The 22,556-nt window shown below is 44.0% G+C and overlaps 1 protein-coding gene across 3 annotated transcripts in view; it reads right to left on the bottom strand.

Annotated features, from left to right (window-relative positions):
* ERI3 (ERI1 exoribonuclease family member 3) overlaps nucleotides 1-22,556 on the bottom strand; it is a 131,729-nt gene that overhangs the window by 100,218 nt on the left and 8,955 nt on the right. For all 3 annotated transcript variants that reach the window (XM_051624670.1, XM_051624671.1, XM_051624672.1), the window contains exons 2-4: nucleotides 21,576-21,850; nucleotides 7,953-8,069; nucleotides 1,727-1,786 (exon numbers count right to left, since the gene is read on the bottom strand). In XM_051624670.1, the coding sequence (XP_051480630.1) occupies nucleotides 1,727-1,786; nucleotides 7,953-8,069; nucleotides 21,576-21,827 (429 nt within the window). In that variant the 5' untranslated portion in view covers nucleotides 21,828-21,850. The remainder of the gene's footprint in view (nucleotides 1-1,726; nucleotides 1,787-7,952; nucleotides 8,070-21,575; nucleotides 21,851-22,556) is intronic.

The following is a 22,556-nucleotide window of genomic DNA, read 5'->3' on the forward strand; positions in this document are numbered from 1 at the left end:
GAAGGACTGGGCACACACAGGCACTGTGCAGCAGTAACAAGCAAAGTCATGTGTCCCCTTCCTCTTCCAAGGGATCTCTCTTTTTGTCTTAAAGTTCTGAGGAGGTGCTTGCTCAGGGCACACTGTGCATTTAAAGTGAATCCACTATTCCTGATCAGCTTCCCATAGGGACAGAAGTTCTGGATCCACTTCAGAAATGGGTCATGTTAATCTTGAGGAAGAACATCCACCTTGGGGATTAACCAAGAGGAACTAACCTAGTCTAAAACCCTTGCATAGGCATTTATTCCAGCTAGAACTAGGAAATGATGTGCCCAAAATCTTCTGGTGGCAGGTGATAGGCAGTCAGCTGCAATTATGCAGCCTCACTAGCAGCAAGAGAAATCACTCCTCTTTTCCCTCAGTTGATGCCTTCTGCTCCTGAATAAACTTGCATGTCCCAGGACCTGCCTGACCCGAATCCCATTTTAAACTAGAAACATGCTGCTGTGTGAACACCTTTTCAGTCCAAATAGAAGAAATCTACAGAAATGTTTCCACACTCTTAAGAAGCTTCTGTAGAAACAGAATGAAGCATTTTCTGCAATACTCCCACAGCAGCAATGTACATTCACCCATCCAAGCAAAGAGGAGTCTCCCTCCTGCGGCAGCCCACACAGGCACCTGTATGCTCACAGACACACTGCTGCTATGTGCTCTCTGGAGAGCACCAAGGAGAGCTGGGGGTTTGCATGGATGCAAGGTGTCACCTTCAAAGAGCACCATCTTTGGCCTCATCTCACTGCCACAGCCCTTCTGTGATCAATTGTAGTACAAGAGCTCTCTGAACTAAAGCTCCCCTGAAAGCAGCAGCCAGCCTCTCTGCCACACTACTGCCTTCCTCGGGCTGCCAGGCTCTTCCAGCCAGCCCTATAAGGTTCCTTGGAGCAAGGAACAGCAGCACTAACACCTTCTGAACTCCTTCATGTCAGTGCCTGTGAAGTGCTGTGACCATGGAAGATTTTAAAGCCTTTAATTTTATTTCCTCAGATAAGCAATTGTTGCAATTATTCTGATTAGGAACAATTAGAAAACACAGCAATGGAAATCCTGACAGAGATAATGCATCGAATACCAACCTGCATCCCAAGCAGGCTCTGCTTGAGGAGGTTTCCTTCACTATTTGACTACCAACAAAAGCTATTGATAGAGAAATACTTGCAAGCTAATTAAGCCCTAAATGCTGTAGGAATTCAACATTTAGCAGATGGCATTATTAGGGCTATATCTGCATTTGCACATCCCCCAAATTAGATTTTAGAGGCATTTTCTTTCTATACTACATGTACTATTAAGCATTTAAATAGGTAGAAAAACTTAATTTAATAAAGTGGTGAGGGAGGAGAAAGAAAAAGAAGGCAGAAGCTCCTGAAGCAGTGGTCTTGAGCACTGTCTTGGTGCTTTAGAACTGGTGCAAGCAAGAATCACCTCTTCTCCTATCTACTGGCAGGAGTTTGGATCTCTTGTCAGCACCCTTGACATGAACAGCTGGAGATGACAGATCAATGGTTCAATACTCTCAGCAGTGTGTCACCAATGTGACAGCAAATGTTATTCTAATGAAGCTGTAATCATAGTCAAATTACGCGGTTCGATTCTCAGCAAGGGGAGGGTGCAGGGAAAGAGATGAAGAGGGAACGACAGGACCAGAGGTCAGAGTTCAGGAACTAAAGGTTACTCTGCTTACCTCAAGCACTTGCTGGAGGCTCGGCTGTCCATCCACCATGCCTTGAATAATCCCAGTCAGCTGAAATGAGAGACAAACAGAAAGCAGGCATCAGAGCAGCACTCAAAAGATCATTAGAGAGGTCTCCTCTCCTGTCCATCTCACTGCAACCCAAACATGCTCCTGTGACCCACTTGGACATGGCTGAGGAGGAGCTAGCCACAGCAGAGTGACTCTGGCAGCTCCCCAGCCACAGGCAAGGGCATAGCTTTATCCCAATCATAGAGATATAGGGGGGCTCCTACCCACACCAGAAAACAGCAAGCTCTCAGCAGGGCAGGATCCACTTGGAGAACAGTGGTGCCCTCTGCTTCGCATACCACTGTGATACCTAAACACTGCCCTTCTTCAACAGGCATTTGATCAGTTTTGATGCTGTCTTGTCACTGATTGTTTGACAACTACCATTCCCCTGCTATTGCAGTGACACCAACATTGCACAGTGTTATATGGACAGAATAGATAACTGTGAGGCTCAGAACAGACCCAGTCACCCACCCCAGCACCGGGCAGCCAGCACACACACTGTCCCAAGGTCCATCCCAGCATCCCTTTGCATTATGAAATTGTATTTAAAACAATTGAATGAAATCTGAAGAAAAACACTTTCTCCCAGAACCCTGGTCTACTCTGTTTTTCAAGAGGTTCCTTAGGAACAGGTCCTGCCAACAGACAGTCCTACTGACTGTGCCTGGACTGCTTGGCTGTTTAAAGCTAGACACATGCATAAAGGAATCCGTCTCATGGGCTTCTGCCTGTGTCTGCCCAGGATAGCTTGAGGCACATGGAAAACGGATAATTTTTCTGTCTGCCTTCCAACTGACAAAACTGTCTTTTAACATATTGAATATCGGAGGTCAGTAGCTTGCCATCAATGCACCCAAGTAATTAAAAAAATCATTATTAAAACAAGTGCACACTACAGGATTTCACTTCATATGGCACTTTCCTGAAGCTACACATCTCACACGTTTTCATAAAATAAAGGTCAAACACAGCCTAGGAGCATGTCCTGCTGCCTGCACACACATCCAAGTCTCCAGAAGCCATAGGGTCCAGTGCTGACAGGCCCCCACCACCCAGGAGTAACTCTTCCACACAGATCAGCTCAACCTACTCATGAAACATAAGTCCTTGCCCAAACCACGGGGCTCCACTTTATTAAATGTGTGATAACTGAAAGAAGCTCAATGGTTTCTACCTCTGTCTTTGGCTGCTTGGCTTACAGCACTGAACTCAGAGGAAAGGGGAAAAAAAAAGAGATTAAACTCCAATTAAACTGTAATTACATTTAATGAATACCAAATACCTGACTCACTGAATAAGCTGTAAGTGGAAAGATTATTTTCTCATACTTACTTCCACAGAATGGTAATATATACCTTTTAAGGAAAGAGTATTTTAATTTTAAGAATAGAGTTCCTCTAGGTGGGTTTCTCAAGTTCATCAAGCCATTATGAGATGGAATTTTAAGGAAGTGGAGGGACACAGACTCTTTTATATTCTAGAAACTGTTTTTATATTAATCTGTATTTTAATTGGGTAACAGCTGCTATCTACAGACTTCCCATACTCTGAAAAGCAAACAGATTGGAGAGATTAATGCAAGACTCTTTAGAACAGCTTTTAAAGCTCCCTGGCTTGTTTTTTGCTTCTCTTGACTTATTTCTCTCCAGGCATCACCCTGGCAGAGGCTGACAGCTCACCTACTGACATGAGCTGGCTCTGCCTCTCAAATCAAACCTCTAGAAGTGTCTGAAAAATGAGCTTCTGAGAAAGGATCATAGCATAGTTTGGGTTGGAAGGGATCCTTAAAGGTCATCTAGTCCAACAACCCTTCAGTGAGCAGGAACATCTTCAACTAGATCATGTTGCTCAGAGCACCAACATGAACTTGAATGTTTTCAGGGATGGGGCATCTACCACCTCCTCTCTGGGCAACCTGTGGCAGTGTTTCACCACCCTCACTGTAAAAAATTTATTCCTTATATTTAGCCTGAATCTACCACCTTTTAGTTTAAACCCATTAACCCTTGCCCTGTCAAAAAGTCTGTCCCCATCTTTCTTGAAAGTCCCCTGTAAGTATTAAAAGTCTGCAATAAGGTCTCCCTAGAGCCTTCTGTTCTCAAGGCTGAACAACTGCAAGTCTCTCAGCCTTTCCTCACAGGAGAGATGTTCCACCACGCTGACCATTTCTGTGGCCCTCCAGTGGACTCACTCAACAGGTCCATGTCTTTCCTGTACTAAGAATGACAGGCAACCTTTTGGTATCATGGCCAGCACTGACATAAATGGCTTCTACCACTCCAGGCACCTTCAGCACTGTGTCTACTCAGTGCTACACACCTGATGGTCATGGGAATACAGGGAGAAATGACCTTATCCAGACATTTCCCACCAGGAGGATGGAGGAACAGGAAGGCAGATGCAGGGGTCTCACCAAAGAGTCACTGATTGATCCAGCCCAAGACTCCTTCCCTGCCAGGCCAAAGTACCAATTTATCCATACAAGAACACGCCGCCAAACACATATGTGCAAGAACCATGCTGCAGAATTGCACACATGAATATAAAGGGATATACATGCTCCATGGGTATCTTTCAATACAGGTCAGAGTGCTCAAAAGGGAACAGAATTCTAGTTCCTCACCCTTTCTGTTATCAGCTAAATCCATCTGTAACACCCAACCTAGTGCATTGGGTCTCTGCAGCACTATCTGGTCTTGCAGCTTTGACAAAGCATAAAAACATAAAACTGCACAATTGTAAAGTTTCACTGGTGATCCCAAGAACCACATGGTACTCAGGAACATAAGCTATAAGGCATTTATCTTTCTGTATTTTTACTGTCTGGTCCTTCAGGAAAAAAAACAAAACAACAACAATAAAAATTAATCATAAAAAGAGAGCAAAGTACCATGAAAAAGCCTGTACAAGCACCTTCTGTGTAGAGGGAATCTTTCACTTAAGCTGTTGGTATAAACTTTGCTTGGCATCAAAGAAACCACTTGCATCTTCTAAAGGGGCATAATGAGCTTTATATACTTCACAACAGCTTCTAACCACTTGCAAGCACTTTCTACCTTCTCTGTCTAGATGTTCAGCAGGCTCCTCACTACAACCAAGCACAATGACCTGTTGTTTTAAAAAAGCAGATGAAGAGGAGGGGCACCAGATGAGGGCTACAGATTGAGCCAGCACTGGAAGATGTGCTCCTGGTCACTGGTGTGAGGAGTTGGAGGAAAAAGGACAGACCAAAAGCTAAGCAAAGGAATGCCTTGAGGGTGACCACTTGCAAACATCCTTCCTGTGCTCTGTGGTCTTCTTCAAGAAGGGAGATGTGAGAGGTATGCCAGACCCAAGGAGTAATGTTGAGCAAACCTCAAAATCCTCTCACATAAAGTCTATACCAGGCAGTCCTACTGCTTCCCAGCAAAGGCAGCGAGTGGAGGAGAAAGCAGCAGTACAGCAGACAGGCTCTCCTATAATGTCAACACCACTGCTTTTCCTACAGAGTTTATCTGGAAAACCATCGTATTTCTACTCCAAGACAGTTTGCTGATTACCTAAGCACTTGTCTCTGGTGCACAATCTGATAATCAGGCCTGGTCTTTCTTTGTAGACAAAAGAGGCCAATAAATCTCACCCTTTCTAAGCAGAGGTGCCTAGACAAAGCCCTTTACTGGCATTTAGCAAAATGGATATTTTTCAGAAAACATAAACCAGCAGAAAGTCAATGGCAAACGCTGGAGCTGTGCAGGTATCAGCTCCACAGGAGCTGGACACACTGCACGCCTTGGCCATGTCCCCAAGGTCTCAGGGGAACCTATGCCAGGGGCACGATGCTGACCCTGAACCACCAACCCCACAGGTCTCTAAGCAGCCACTGCAAAAAACCAGCTGCAAATACAAATGCATATTTTTTGCAACTGTTAGTAAGTCCTCAGCACAACCAGCTCACCTGTGGCTCTCAGGGTGGGATTTCAAAGGCAGCCCCAGACACAGGGCCCAGTGACAAGCCATTACCCCTCCTACATGACCCCACTCCCTGGATCTCACAGCAGCCCCTGCAACAGGCAGGGAGACCACCAAGCCAGCAGAGAAAGGGGCCATGCTGTGCATGAGGGATTGCTGTGGAGCCAGTGGTTTCCAGGCTAGGATTAAAACCAGCTCCCTAACCCAGGCTGTTAATAACCAAGAACTTGCCAAACCTGGAGAGTTAGACCATTTTGTGCCACTGATACACAGTGGTGGGGATTCTGCAAACACTTTGCCTGTTGGCCTCAGCACTGCCCATTTTTATCCACCCCTGGACACAAGACACCAGACTGAAATCAGCAAGAGAATCTGCAGTGCAGTGCTGCAGCTGGGACACCTGTGGCTGTCCTGAGGACTCCTGCAAACACACAGCCAGCACACACATGTGGCCTCACTTGCTCGAGGAGTCCACGCAGGAGAGACAAACCTGCAGAAACACCAACTCCAGGCCTCCAAGAGCAAGAGAAGGCACAGAAATGGGTACCACAGTGTGGGAGAATTAGATGGGCTGAATGGCTTGGTCACAGCTCAGCACTCAGAGAAGCCCTCAGCATGCTCAGGCTGGAGGCTCCGTTCAGCTCAAACAGCCACACCACGCAAGTCCTGCAGACTCTCAAGCAACAACTGAGCTGTAGCCTGTAGCAGCAGGGCAGGAGGACACAAAGGAATTTCCAGAAAAAGGAATTTTGATGGAAGTTAATGAGTGAGACAACTTCTCTCTAGAATTTAGATGACATACAAACCAGACATGTTGGGCTCCACTCTTGAAGAAGACATTGCTCTTAGCAAAGATGAGGTGCAAGCTGTGAGACTTATCACATTTGTATGAGCATATGTCCAGCAAGTCTCATGGGGATAAGGACAGCCAAAGTAGTTGCCCAGCCTTTTAGCATTAAGGTTGCAAAACTGTTTCCACTATAACCCTCTGCTGTTTTCACACATTTATAGCTTTCTGAAAGCCCCTCAGCTGGGAATGTTTTCTGTGCTCGTTTTTTTTTTTTTTTAAGCTTAAATAAAATACCTTCAGCTGTTTTTTAAGTATAAGAGAATGGAATAAAAAAAGTATTTGTTTTTACAAGGTGGAAATATGGAAGGGACTAGTTGGTTCTGGAGGGGACTGCACCTAAAACAGAGGAGTCATTTTTTCAGCAAGTTGGTACACACAGGATACATACTTCAAGGACCTAGACCTGCAGCTACAGAGGTTGGGGAAAACACATCATGGTTTCAATGATCCTGGATGAGATCAGGATGGAATTAAGACCTCAGATGCCCTGTTTCCCACAGTCAGTACTTTAGTCATTGATTGGCCAACATCAAAATAGTGGAGTAAATGGAATAAAGCTCAAAGTAAAAGTAACTTAGAAACTTTGCTTTGATGGCTACAGCAGGAAGGAAGAACATGCTTGCAGAAACAGTTAAATTTTTATGTTGAGTAAAGAAAAAAAACAAAAACTCAATAACCCCTGCTCCCTTCCCTCCACATTTCCTTTGAACCATTAGAGATTGTATTTGCCACCTTCATCCTCTCTTCTGTATCTGGGGAAAGCTGGCTGCAGCTTGAGAGCAGCTGTCCTCAACAATGACAGTAACCAAGTAACAAGAGGCCACTTCAATCATTTCAAGTGCCCCAGAAGCATGACATCAAAAAGAAGGTTTTAAAAATACAAGTATGGGTTATTCCACCATTCTGAAGGATACATCAAATCCCTAGAGGCAGGCCCATGGGATAGTCATTTAGAGCCTCTGAAACATGCAGGCATACAACACTTTCTTCCCATGGACCATGCTCTCTTTGACCTTCCCACCAAAGAACAGCATGGCACAATCACGAAGAGCTTACAGAGGCTACAAGATTTTTGAGCATCAGCTAACATGACTGCTTTTATTTTGTGGTCACCCAGTTAGATGTTTGATAGTGGTAAACACAACTGATCTTAGCAGATCATAGCTAGAGTTATTTATTAATCCAAACTGAGGCCTTTACATGATACCACAATGGCAAAAAATTATTCCCCTTGTTAAGTCAAGACTGGCATGACTTGCAATCTTGCAGCTGCACTGTGAAGAGGCAGCCCCAACCCCTGGTGCAATGGAAACCTGCTTCCCAGGGAGACTCTTGAAGCACCAGGGAACCTTTGCACTTTACCTCTGTACAGAAGGGCGTAAGCTGGGGATGCACCACAGGCTGAACATACATGTGAAAGGTGGATTCAATCTCCATCGTCCTGCCATTCAGCTTCAGGATAGGGAATTCGATGATTTCCTGAAGAGGACAAAAAGAAAAGCAGCTGTTCATTTAAAACCAACAAAAAATGAAGCTGGAAATGATCCTGCCTAGCAAGCTGGCTGTAAAAAGAGGAGCTTGACAGTCCCAAACAAATACAAGCCTAACATGAAGCTCTGCACCACAAAGGGTGGTGAGTGGTGCTGGTGCACAGAGCACATCCAACACCATGAGCATGGAGGAGGATGGTGCCAATGCTCACAGCAGCTGGAAGGGACAGCAGGAATGTCCCTGCACTCAGCACTGCAACTGCACATGTGGCTGCCTAAGGAAGAAGGTCTGGCTCCACTCGCACATGCCAGCACTACCCAGGAAACGTGGAGACACATTTGGAATGGGGGCTCACGTCAGTTTAGCAAGGACATCCCAGGGTCTGTGCCCTCCACAAGACCAGTCTCACCCACTCCACCTTGCTGTCCTTTTGGAGGACACCACCAGCCAAACAACAGGACCTTCTGCATGAAGCACCTCATTCCCAGAAGAGGCTGAGGAGCACTCTTCACCTCCAATAGAGTGAAGAGCTGGAAGCTCCCCTCCCACAATCCATCCCTATGGGATATGGCACAGTAGCAAGCCCTGCTTAATTTTCCTCTTTGTAGCTAATTTATGCTGATAGGGAAATAAAAACGCTCCATCAGAAGAATGTTCAATTATTTGAATAATCAGCAATCAAAAATTTACATGGATCTGTTAATAAAAAGTTTAAAGAAATCAGTTGCAATGGATTTCTCAATTATTAAAAAATATACATGAAATTAAAAAAGCAACCCACTGAATAAATGTAATAAAATCCTTTGTGTTCACCCCCCTCCTTCTCTACTCCCTCTCCTCCCAGTTTAATGTAAGAGGAGAAGTGACAATTTGTTTGGTGTCTTTAAAGAATAATTTGTCTATGTTATTTAATAGAGATGCATGGCACTGAGGTTCTGGAGTGCAAATGAGCCCACTGAGTGATATCCATGCAACAAGCCTCTCAAATCACTTCTGGAGAAAAACAGAGAGAGAGAGAGAAAAAAAAATATTGCTTTTTAATATTCAAAAACAGTTTGCAAAATTTAATCAAAGCAGAGCAAAAGCTAACATTTTTACCACTTTGACATTTTTATTAGTGTTTTCATAAATTTTTAAAACATGAATGGAATTAGTTTAACAACAAAAAAAACCCTGCCTGAAAACATCTGGAAGACAAGTAAGAAATAAAAAAAAAAATATCCAACTCCTTTGAGTAAAATTAGCATGTGGAAAACACAGCCGCTGCAGAGGAACTAACACAGCTTTTGGACCCTGACTGCAAACCCCATGACCCACAGGCGGAAATTATCGTGAGGTCATACATATGAGCTGATGACATCACCACTCCAGCAGGCAAAGGGAGGGCAAGGGGATGGGTGGGTAAATGGGAACAACAAATAATTTAAATAGCCAGAAGAAACATCCCATTTCCACAGTGGACAGAAACAGTGGCTGCAGCAGAGCAGCTCCCAGGAGCACACAGCCCAGATCAGTGCATGTGGGGAGCACGTGTCGCTGAGACAGAAAGTTCAAAAATAAAGTCCTGTTAACAGTGCTGGGGTGCCCAAGTGTAGACACCAAGCAGTCAAGCTGCAGAGCTGCTTAACTGTTCCCCCAAGGCTGGCTGTGCCACACTCAGAGTGTATCATGCAGGCACAATGAGGCAGATAGTCAGGCACATCATTCCCCATGACTGTACCACCCCACCGGAAGTCACCAAGTTTCCCAAAGAAAGTGATGAAACTCCAACTATGGGTTGGAAGTGCAGAACCAGATCACCTGTTGTGGTGCAGCCAAACTCACCAGCTTCAGCCACCCAGGACGATCCAGGGCAACATGAGAAACTCAATCTGCACAAGAAACTATGGATAAGCTGATCCTCCCTTGAAAATAACTACCACAGCTAGGCTCTGAAAGCAGCAAACTCCTGTTCAGGAAGAAAATGGACTGAAAAGTTTGAAGCCAATGGACAGGATGTTGTAACAGAGCCAGGCTTAACCCCAGGATAACACCACCCCACCCTTCAAACAAGCTGGACCAACTAATTGCCCCTCAGGTCAGCACCCTACCCAGGGGGTGACCACAGAAGCAGGCAAGCCCACAGCAGGGCAAGGCAAGCATTCCCACTCCTGGAGAGAGACAAGCACCAGCTGGATTTCACAGCAGGGCTGCACCGCCATGTGGAGATCAGTCCTGAGGGACCAGAAACATCCTCAGGGGCCATCAAGTGGCTGGATGCAAAGCAAGAGTGAAAGACAGCCCTGCTGCTGATCTGATACACAAAGGCATTGCTCACCTTCCAGAACCAAAGGCAAAAAGCACTTCCAGGAGGGCCGGATTAAGACAGACGGAGGAAATAAAAAGCCACACTAAAAAAATGTGGCAAATTTAACAATATCCAAAATTACTGCAGGTCTGTGGGAAGCATGTGGCCAGGAGCAGCAGTGGAACCCCAGGATTGAATTGATTGTCTCAGGAGAAAGCACAGCCCATCTTCTGGGCTTCTTTGGTCAGTTTTTGAAGCAAGTGGTAAAGGACCTTTCCCAACAGGCTGTTTGTCTGCACGCTTCCTATAGCAGAGATTTTTTTTCCAGTCTCTGGCAGTGTTTGCTCCACTGGTATCTAAGGCAACAGATACCAGCCCCATGAAATCAGCCCCACTCCTCACTAACGACGTTAGCCAGTCCTGCAATGAAATTTAACCTGTGACACTGCTGTACTTTTCATTTAAACTTTCATTTGGAGAGAAGCAGTGTTTGGAGACCCTGCAGTTTGTCCTGCTAATAAAGACAAGTGTTGGGACCTTTAAAGGTGCCATTCATCTTTTGCCTTTATTAAATTCAATTTTCTTAAGCCCATGATACATCATGAAATTAAGAGTTGACATTCCTGCAGAAACAAAAATATCTATCAAACATAAACAGAAAGGAGGGAAAAAAAGAGGCCTCTATTACCAAGAATTTATGGCTTAAAGTTGATCTGTTTCCACTTTTTTTTCCTCTCTTTTTTTTTTTTTTACAAGCATATGGTTTGTTTTAGATCTCCAAAATGTTATTACAGATCTAGAATTTCATTAGTAATTATTATGAAATGGTGAGCACTTAGAGACACACACACACACAACCCCCCAACAGACTGTGATGCAGGAGGCAGCCAGGCGCTCTCTCATGTTTCACTGCAGCCCGATGAGCTCAACGCACTAAGCTCCATCTCCATCAAGGAGATTTGCTGCTTCTTCCCAGGTGGGAAAGGTGGAGGTGAGGAGCACAAGGGAATTCAAGTGAAGAGGTTCACTAACAATTCCTTTCTTTTACTGGAGTCCAAACATCTAAGTGTTACCTTGAGATCCTCACCCACTTCAATTTCCAACACTTAGTACCTGTTCCAGCCTCAGCAGTGATGTAGGCCAGAAGCATTTGGGGCTTCTAAGCCTTCCCCCCCCCCAGCTTTTCCTTACAGGGCAGCCAGAAGTTATGGATGTGCTGAAACAATGCTGAATGCCACAAGCTACCAGAAGAATAAATGTACCCATTTGAATTTTGTGAGCACTGCAATTAGCTATTTTATTTAGCACTGCAAAGTAACTTGAAAGGAAATCCAGGATTCAAGCCACCAGCAATAAATAAGCAGCTTTTTATTTTCCTTTCATTGTCATGAAAAGTTGAACATGTTTTCTGTTGAGAAATTCTGCACGCAGCTCCCAATTACAAGGCATTTGCATTTATATTGTTGGAACACAGAGCTTCTAAAATCAATATTAACATGCTTAAAGGAAAAGACATCGGCACCCTGTCCCTCCCTCAGCTATGCCCCCAAACATGGTAACAATAGGAGTCAACAGAGCTGCAGGTCTACTCTCAACAACCTTGTATTTATGATTGCTTGGTACTTCAAGCAAATCTGTGTGATGCTTGTTCTGAATTTTTTTCTTTTTTTAAGAGGTCCTGTGTGCAAGACTCCCATGAAACCTGGCTGTCCCAGGTCAGTGGGCTGAGTAGCAGGAGGAGGCTGCACGGTAACTGCAGAATGGCTGGGCACTTGATTTTAAGAAGGAATTGAAAGATTCCTAAGGGCATGTGAAAGCACTGCTATAAACCCAGCCTTTCCCTACCCAACCATCCTAAATTAAAGCCTCCTCCCTTTAGCACTGGAGCAGGTATGCACAAATTCAGCTGTCCTGATTGTCTTGCAATTAAAAGAAATTAACAAGCACACAACTCTACTTGCTAAATAATTTCCTGTAACAGATCTCAAGTTCAGAGAAGAAGGCACCTGAAGTTACACTAATTCTCACAAAAGAATCTTCTTACTTATAATTTTGGATCTGAGGAGCACTAACATCATTAGACAAAAAGAATACGGTGCCCAGCAAGAACTTCCCGGGTCTCAAACCTTTTAGTCCAGATGTTCACATACAAAGTGGACAGGGCACACTCAGGACACTGATTTATATATTTGAGAAAGACTGTGTTGCCTGCACAGTTCAAAAACTACCAGAGGATAATTTATCCCTTACACCCACCCCCACATGAAGAAGTTTAATAAACACAAAGATAAAAGATGCCCATAAAAATCAGAGCTGACTGTTCAAAATGCAATAAAACCAAGTAGAGGCCGTTGAGAGAAAGGGATTTTTTTCTAATAAAGAAAGATATAGAACTTGCTACCAAAAGACCTCTTCACACCTTCAAAAAAGGTAAGGGTGGAAGAGACAAGGGAGTCCCTGTGGAGAGGGGACAGACTCAGCACCAGCTTGTTTTGTTCAGGGATGTTTCCCCCAGTCCAACCCTTTACAGAAAAGTCATTTTATGCACAAGGAGCTTATTTCTTAAACAAACACTCGTGTTTTTGATTTACACCACGGGCTGCTCCTAAATAATTTATGGCGGGTTAAATTTATTGCACAGCCCTGGCCGGCTGCAAATTCGAATTGCCAAATAATTAGATTTTAGGGCAATGCTTATAAATTATCCGCCGATTTGTCCGGACTTGTTTGTCAGTTGCTTTCTGCTTCGGGTCATCTTTGGCATTTCGCTGTTTGTGTTTTAATTGCTGATTTACACTTTGACAGATGAGAGTTGATGCCTCCAAGATCGGGGAGGGGGCGGGGGGTTGAAGAGCAGGAAAAATCAGAGCTTTTAAAGCCTCTGATTTTCCTTTTTTTTTCCAAGGCAATTAAAATGGAAAAGGGACATAGTAAGGACAGCACTAGCCTAACTGATCTACCTCACCAGTTTCCAACCTTCGCCTCAATTATTATTTTAACTAAAGCAATTTCCAAGTGAACAGCCTTGCACTGGTCCTCAGGAGCAGAAACCAAGATGACCTTATAGGTCTTTTCCTCACTTCTAAATTTTTATTACACTAACCAAAACAGGTATTTTGAAGGCATCACCTCTGCAGTGAGGGACAGCAGGACTTTTGCTGAACCAGTGCTATGCTGACTTCCCAAAGGATGTCCACCTGCACACACAGCAAGGACTCTCTCTGTGCTTCTGTCCTAGGTAAGTTAGTCTGTACATGATTAACCCTGTCAAAAGGTGTTTGGAGAAGCATCTGATCCCAAATTTTTCTCCATCACTACCTACCATAAAGTACACATATGCAGACACCCAACAACTCAATGCATTTAAACAATTCTTACATCCAAGAAAAGTGGGAATGGAAATAGACATCAAAACCAAAACAAAAGAGAACTGGCAAGAACACAGAAAAGTCATGAAACATTTGGGGTAAGATGAGCTTACATGAAGCTCATTGCCTGCTCCCAGCACCCAGGCACTGGAGCCCCATGTCAAAGGCTGTATTTCCTCCAAGAGAAATCTTGAGTTGCATTTTGGGTTCTGCACTGGCATCAAACCTGGCTCTTATTTTCAGTTGCTTCCTTGCAACTGTGAGGGAGAGTGACCATTTCTCTTTCTTTAATAGAAGCTGAAATTCCCATCTAATCACATGCCTCCAGGAGCCTGAGCTTTAAGAGAGACATCTAGTCCATGCACCTGCCTGAGGGCAGCATCACCTCCCCTAAATCATTTCTGACTTTGTCTAGGCTGGTTTTACAGACTCCAATAAGAGAGACTCACGTGCTCCCCAGGCACTCTATCTTCCCGTTTCATTAGTCTTATCATTGGAAAGTTTTTCCTAATGTCTAATCAGAATTTCTCTTGCTGTTGTTTAAATTCATGACTGCTCTTCCTATGCACAGCACACAGAAGCCAGAACACTGCCTGTCTCATTTTCACAACAGAAGACCCCACTATACATGACCTTTCCCTTCACTGCACTAAACACAAACTCAGCACCATCCAGCCTGCACTCACAGTTGTGTTTTGCAGATCCCTGGTCACACTCACTGTTACTCTTTTGGACTCTCTTGAAATTGTCTCCATTTTCCTTTTTAAGTATGGAGTCCAAAGTGAAACACTTCCCCAGCTGAGGTCCCTTCTTACAGAGCCAAGAAAAGGAAGATCTATGTGTCTCACAAATTACATTTTACCCCTAAACTTATCACTGTGGTCTTTGGGACTTCTTTCATACCTGCTATTGTACCTGACATCTCAGCAGCTGGCTCACACCCTTCTCCTGCCATCCTGAACAAAACCTGTGGTAGTCACTTGCTCCCAGGCTGAATCTCAACATCAGCATTAGCTCACTTACCAAAACCCAAAGAGCTATTTTGATCTTTCCAGCAGCCCCCAGGCATCATGAATAAGGTAGAACCTCCCTCCTCTTTCCACATTTGGGATGAGAAATACAGACCAGACATTTTAACTTGTTTGTTCAAGCTCTACTGAAATATATTTAAGCACCCAAAAAAGTCTCCACTGACAAAGACAACAATTTAAGCTTGACAGTGGGGGCGATGTTTAGTACTCAAACCAGGGCATAAAGAGCATACACACATTTTCAAGTATTACCCTTGCATTGCAAGATGACAACTACACTATATCCTTTTCCACATCTGCTCCTTCCTATCACAGGCAACCAGCCTATGCAGTCCTTGTTGCAGAATTACCAAATAATTTCAAGACCCAGCCTCTTCACCTGATAGAGCAGCACAATGTTCCCAGTAACACTAAAACATCTGGGATGGGTAGAAAGGGCATGCTAGTGCATGTAAACAAATACCCAGGGTTTTACAAACACCACAACTAGCTGCTGGTGACATTGCATTTCTGCCTGGCAGAGATGAGCTAAGCAAAATAACCAAGAGCTATTTTGCCAACTAACAAGTGCACAGATCACCAAAGAGAACACAGGAATGGTTGCACAGCCAGCTTGGCACAAAAGGGAAGAAAACATGAGACTGAGGCGTGTCCTGCGCCCTTCAGGCTTGTGCACATGGCAGGACAAGAGCAGTGAACATACAAACCTGTGGCCCCCTTCCCCTCACTTCAGAAATGCACATGGTGTGAACATTTCCAGCGGCTCACCAGTGGCTTTAGAGAGAGCTGAAGAAACCTTTAACCACAATACAGAGCCCTTGCACATTCCTGAGCTAGCCTGGATCTTTTATTTTCAGGCTGACTGCCACTCAACTACTTTCTGCTGTAACAACAAGTCTACTTAACTTCACAACTTGTCACCTAAACGATGTGTAATGTTTGCACAGCTAAGGATACAGTGTTCAAACAGCACAGGTGGGGAATTGCATGCCGGGATGCGTAACTGATGTGGGGTCTCCACACACTGTGAGGGAAAGGGCAACGTGACTGATTGCTTTAAAGGAGTCATCTCACCAGCCTGTCAATAAGCAGCCGAAAGCTGAGCAGGTTGGGTCAGGTTAGGACAGCAGCAACTGGCCACCTGAGTGCCTTGGTATTTTAGGCTTGTTGCTATAATAATGCTGGGTTTATATCTTTAAATAAGAAATTGCTTTGAATTTTTTTTTTCATACAACAGGTGTCTTGCATGGTGGTCTTATGGTTGTGCTCTCCAGGAGATTTGGGTTCAGTAACTGTTCATGTTCCCCAGCTCATCAGGTTTTAAATAAATACAGCTAATTCTCTTGCCTGAAGCCATAACCTGCCCTGTCAGATTCATATGGGTCAGAGCAAGGTTGTCCCTGCTTACTGGGAGAATGAGGGACATCTCCAAAGCAAAATGACTGTTGTGGATAATGCAGCTTTTGAGGGTTACACCACACCTGGTGTCTCAGACTCTGTAGAAGCTTCTCTGAAGTGTTTGTCTTCTATCTACATCTTTTAAAACACAGGCATTAATTCTCCATATTGGTCAAAAAAAAAGACTTCCCGGCAGTCCAACAGAATGGCAATGCAGCACATGACATATGGAAAATATGATTAAAAAACCAACAGCATCTCTAATTTCAGATGCACCTTGTAGGATGTTGAGTTATGGATATTCTTTACAAAATTTTTTTAACTGCTCAGAGGAACTGGCTACAAGGCCTCAAAAAGCTTTTTTTTTTTGAAAGATTGTTAAAAAAATTCATGTGAACAGTAAAACCCATCTGCAACAGCTTTTATATGAACTATTTACTGCCACTCTAGGAACTTAAAGCATTCTGACATAAGAAGAATGGCCTAACAACCAAATTGGCAAAGAGATGATAAATGTATATTTATTTGTTACTTATATTTAGTAAAAAGAAAAAAGTAACGGTGTCACATGTAATTTTAACAGCATTTCTCTCAAAATAACATTGTAAGGTGATTTGAGAATTAGGTATTTGAAACTACACCCAAGCCTAAGCTGCATGAAGACAGGTAATTGCAGATTAATATTCCACTGTAATACTTAGCACAAGAGTGCTGAGTTAAAGTTGCCATGGGAAACAAGCCTGAATTTCTTCACTTTTCAGCAACTGATGATCTTCCTTAATAAAGGTTTTGGCAGGTGATTTCTAATGCATTGAGCTTAACAGCCACACAAAAACTGTGCAAGAAGAAAGCTGCTACTTGGGGATGTCTAGATAGAACAGGTAGGCACAGGAACATCTCCATTACTCACCTCTGGGTAAGACTTTGAGAATCTCCGTTACTTTGCAAGCCACCCTCTGCATTCCCATCCCAGCCTTCTGCTAGGATTGCCTTGATACAGGCTCCACAGAGCACCAACTGAAGAGCACACAGAAGAAACCTCACAGCCTGCTTCCCAGCAGACCAGCAGTCCCTCCATAATCTACCCTTGCAGCAAGTTTGTGGTTTCTATTCCTACTAGAAAGTCCTCTGAGCTCAGGCTACAGCTCCCACAGCAGCTTGCCCATCCCCTATCTACTCACCCTGAGCACGGAGCTCGGCAGGGACCACACATGTGTTGCTATGGCCTAAATTTGGTGGATATCAACATCCATTTCCATCACAAGGTCAGTCTGTAAACCACAGCGGCTCAGGATCAGACACACAACATTCAGTTGTCCCTGCCATGGGAATGAGACCACAGGTAGAGCAGTACAGAGAGCAGGGAGGCAGCAATCACTGCAGCCACTCCAGCTGCACCTGCCAGAACCACAAGACAGATGTTTAGAGGAAAACACCTTCAGTGCTCTTTTACACCAGCCCTCAAGGAAACACAGCCTGAACCAAATTTCACCTTATTGTGCATTTGTATTTCCTATTATCTCACAGCAAGACTGGCTCCCAATGGCTAACATGCTTTTGCCAATCAGGAAAGATTGTGATTCAAAATTTCCCCAAAATAACAACCAAAATGCATGTTAAACCAACTTGACATATAGAATACACTAAAGAAAAAGAGCAAAATATGTTTCTATTTAAAATGTGCTGTTTAAGAGAACAAGGAAAATATAATCTGTAAACTATTTATCTTCCAAGTCTGGTCACAACCTCCTTCAGCAATTAGAAGACGTGAACATTTCATATCTTCCTTCTACAGAGAGTTTGGAAGAGGCAAATTTCTAATTCCCAACTGATTATCAAATTTGAGTGAATGTGAGACACTGAGGTGAAGTACCTGTAAAAAAAAAAACCCTACATAAAAAAAGCAACTTCATCATTACCAAAAGCTCACTTAGCAGCTCAGCAACTCCTACATCTAGTTCCTTCTGCCAGTTCAGGGGTCTAACATTCTTTTACACTTCCAGGCAGCAGACATAAAACTTGAGTATTATTTTTCATTTAAATGGTTTTAATAGATTACAGCAGAAATTAACATCCTCTGTAGAAGCCCAATTTAAAATTCAACTTTGAACAGATCTGATTCCTACCTTCAGGTTTCATATATGTAAAAAAATCACCACCATCCATCCACTTTGCTGAAGTTGCAGGCAAGATACTTGGCTTGTTGACTGAAAGAGGCACACTCACTCACAGCATTAACAAAATAAGGATACAGGCAGCCATGGATCTGAGCCTGGGGAGCTCCTCAACAGTCACTGAAAGCACTGACCACCATAAACACTGGTGTATACAAGGACAAAGGGACAAAGAGCAAGACTCACACTTATTAATGCATCTTCTCTTGTGTGGCTAAAGCACCATATGTACCCGCTCCACAGGCTGACCGTATAAAAGCAGCAGGCACTTAAAAACTCTTAGCAAGACAGTAAATGGAAAAAAAAGTCACAGAGTTAGAGCTAAAAAATGAAGCACACTCCCCACTGTCATTGTCCAAGGTCCACTGACCTCCACAGAAAAGATGGCTCCCACCTGACCCCATCGGGCTTTGGATCAAATCCCAAACGCACAAGGTAAGCTTTAAAGAGATGTGAGGGGCCAGCCATAAACATTCCTTACTGCCAACCCCTACTGACCTTTGGCTGGCTAAAACACTACACAACAGTCTGTGCCTTTAGTCTTTCAGGTTTTCCCATCTATCCTTCTGGGGCAAAGCAGTTAAACCCCACACCTTCTTCCCTCTCTGGAATGGTCTCATTACTCAAAAACATAAAAAAACCGTAAGCTAAGCTCCTGCTTTGCGCATATAAACATGTACTTTGATTTAGAGGCATAGCTGTTGAAAGCTATCAGAAGTCAGGACTGCAAGGATGCTACCATTCCTCTGTGGGTGTAGGGCAGGGAACATGAAGGACCCTCCATGCCTGACCCAGAAATGCTAAAGCAAAGGGCAGCAGTGACAAGGCACTCAGCCAGCAGTCCCAGGCACAGGAGCAATGATGCAGACACTTCCCATGGGAATACCACTGTCCTCAACCCTCCTTGATCCCCATTATAGAGGCCACACCACGAGCCCTCAGCGGGAAAATGGGCAATGTGAAAGGGAATGGAAATGAAGGAGTCTTCAGAGCTCCAGAATGAGCATGAAGGACAGCCCCAGGGATCAAGCCAGTGAAGCTGCTGGTTGCAGAAGAGCACAAGTAAATACAGTGGGAGGGGGAGCAGATGTGACAGGCACACACCTTAGTGCAGATAAAAAGACAGCTCTTTCAGCAGTTTCTAGTAAGAATTCAGAATATTTTGAAGAGTAGTTAGTGAGAAATGCAAAGTGTGCTGCACAGTAGCAAGTAAACTCTGCAAGACTTTTGGGCTGAGCTGGCTAAATTTACAGCATGCCACATAAAGTAACCTGGACCACAGTTTAGCTCTATTGTAGCCTCCTCATCAAATCCCAATACCTTTGAATTTCATCATATATAGACTCCTATTCATGCAGGTATTAGAACAAAACCAGAAAAAGGATCACAACTGCAGTGAAGATCCACACCTGACCATTCCTAGCTCTCAGGTCTGTCCTCAGACCAAACCTCCAAAACCTGTCCACCACTGCCCCAGTGAAAAGACCCTGCTACTAAAACCTTGCACAAAAAATTGCTGAAATACACAGCACAGTTTGCTCTTAGTGACATACAGCCCAGCAGCAAAGAGGACAAAAGCCACGCTGGACAACAAAAAGTTAAAATGTAGGTAGACGCATCAACTAAAGTCTCATTTTATAAAGCTGCCCAATTCCAGCAGGCACCTTCCAGCTACACGAATTCCCACATTGCAAAAGCCATTTTTTTATTTGTCAAACTAATTTGTTGGTGAGGATGTGAGGGACTGACAGCCTTTTCTGCAAACAATATGATGCAGATAGCTACTGAACACAGCAGTCTGAAAAAACAACACTGAAGAACATCTCCACCTTTAAGGTGCTATCTCACCAACAAAATATATAGCAGAGCTGCACTGGCCCAGACCATTACTTTCCCCGGCAAGGACTTGGGGACAAAGCTCCTTAAAACAGTAGTAATCATATTCCACTCATGCTCCTTTTTACTGCCAGCTGTAAACTACCTCCACATGCATCATGGTTTTGCATCAAAATGTGCACAGGCCTAACCCATATCCAAGGGGACAAGGTAGATCCGATTTACAGCTTTGACAGGTCTGTGCACCCGAGGCAGAGCATGCAGGTAATAGCCTGACATCTCACTTGGAGAGCAGTTAAGTCCCTGTTAGCACAAGTGGATACAGACCCACCAAAAGAAGAGGGAATTTGCTGTCCATTTTTCAGCAAATATGAGAGGCAGGTGCCACTCACCAAGGCACTACTGGAGAGGAGTCAAATTTCATCCCAACCTGTGGCATCCCTTTGACAGCCCACGGGAAACCACAGCTGCACTGGGAAATGAACACACTGTATCGAGTCACTTCAGCAATGAGATACCACACTGCAAAACAACTTGGCTTCTATTGTATTCCAAACACAGCAAACGGAAGTTATTCTGATACAGTGTATACCACTGGCAATACCAGTAAGAGTACAGTTGTTCAGCAGAGGAGGGTGAGAAGCCCAAGTTCAGTTTAGAGACTCAGAAATTCTCTGGTTGTTACCCATCAACATTAGTCTCTTTCTTTTTAGCATGTTTTTCTAATTTTAATGGAAACCCTAGGTTCATTCTGCTGACAACTGAAGATGTATTTACTAATATGCTTTGCTCCAGTATGAAAGAACTGCAGAAAAACCTCTGTACTTCATCTGGATCTCTGTACATCTCAAGCAGCAGAGCACTCGAAAATCTCTCTGAACCTGAACTATCCCTGTCTTATTACACTCCAGAATTAATACCCAGTCAACACAACTTCAGCAAGATCAGACAGCTCAAAACTATTGCTCATCTCTATTAGTAACACCATTATGTGGCACACATTAATATCATCCAAACTATTATTTTCCAAAAGCTGTTGACTACCAACAGCCTTTTTCCTTGCAGAATCAAACAATGCTGCCAGAAGTACTCTGCTAATGCAGGTTCACGACCAAAATTTTTAGACCCTCCCCAGTTCAGGCAGATGACAAGCATACACGACTTAAAGATGTTTTTGATGACATGAATTGTCACTTCCTTGATGGAAATCAGTCTCCTTCACTTCATTCCCACTAAACAGTCCTGGCACTGCTCCTGAAAGAGTAGGTGACTGGTAAGGACAGGAAGGAGGTGGGACAAACCAGAGAAAATGAGTGTGCTGGCACTGTATTTTTTCCTTCCACCTCTCAGAACAGCAGCAGCAACTTGCAAGAGGATAATTAACAGGATTGACTATTTACCTGAGGATGAATCTGTGGTTTATCACATGTAGCCTCAAAATCCAGCACTAAGAAGTAGTGATATCTCTGTGGAGGGAAGGATGACATTGCTGCCATGGAAGCTCCAAAGCCGTGGGACGCCAGTTTCTTGCTTACGATGGAGTCGTACCCTTTGAGAACACCAGCCGGGAGGAGGGAGCACACAGCTTGTCTTGCCCTTGGAAGTAAGCTTTGGGAAAACTTTGCTGCTCCAGTATGGAGACGTGCTATCATTGAACATCCAGAGGCATCTGAAACTGAAGACAGACTCATGTTACTCATGCACACAAAAGATCTCATCTCTGCTAGTATCTCCTCACTGTCCTCCTCTGACAGGGATTTTATCTGGGATTCCCAGTGGAGGTTACAGCATCACAAACCTGAAATAACACAGTAACCTGCCCAAATCATAACAGGCAACATTTGGACTGAGCTCAACATATCTGAAATCATGGGCAACTGGAAATTAACCTCTGCAAATGGCTCTAAATTAAAGAGCTAGGAGACACAGCACAGCTGTGGCTTCAAGCACCAGATCACACCCCTGCCTCTGAACCTTATCATTGCAGAACACAATACAAACCACTTACAAATAGAAAATCTGGTCTAAACTCCACTGACATTTCTGACAAGGCCTTTCACCTTTTCATATACAATGCTACATGGTAAGAAATAAAGCAATACACGTATCAACACTACAACCAAACAGCCTGGCCTTGAAACGCCTGTTAGTTGCACTGAAACCTCCCACTTCCATTAAAAATCCACACATCTGGTGGCTGGGAGGCTCCTCCCCTGGTAAGTTCTGCTTTGCTCTGTATACAAAGCTTCTCAGAGATGTGACTCTAGTGCCATACTCCATTTCTTACTTCAGGTATTTCTCAGAGGAGGATACTGGTTTAATAAACCCACATGTCAACTGCAGGGACTGCAAAAAGCAAGCAGAACTCTCTAGGTTGCAGC

The sequence above is a fragment of the Apus apus genome, chromosome 7 (assembly GCF_020740795.1).
Source record: "Apus apus isolate bApuApu2 chromosome 7, bApuApu2.pri.cur, whole genome shotgun sequence".
Taxonomy (NCBI): Eukaryota; Metazoa; Chordata; class Aves; order Apodiformes; family Apodidae; genus Apus; species Apus apus.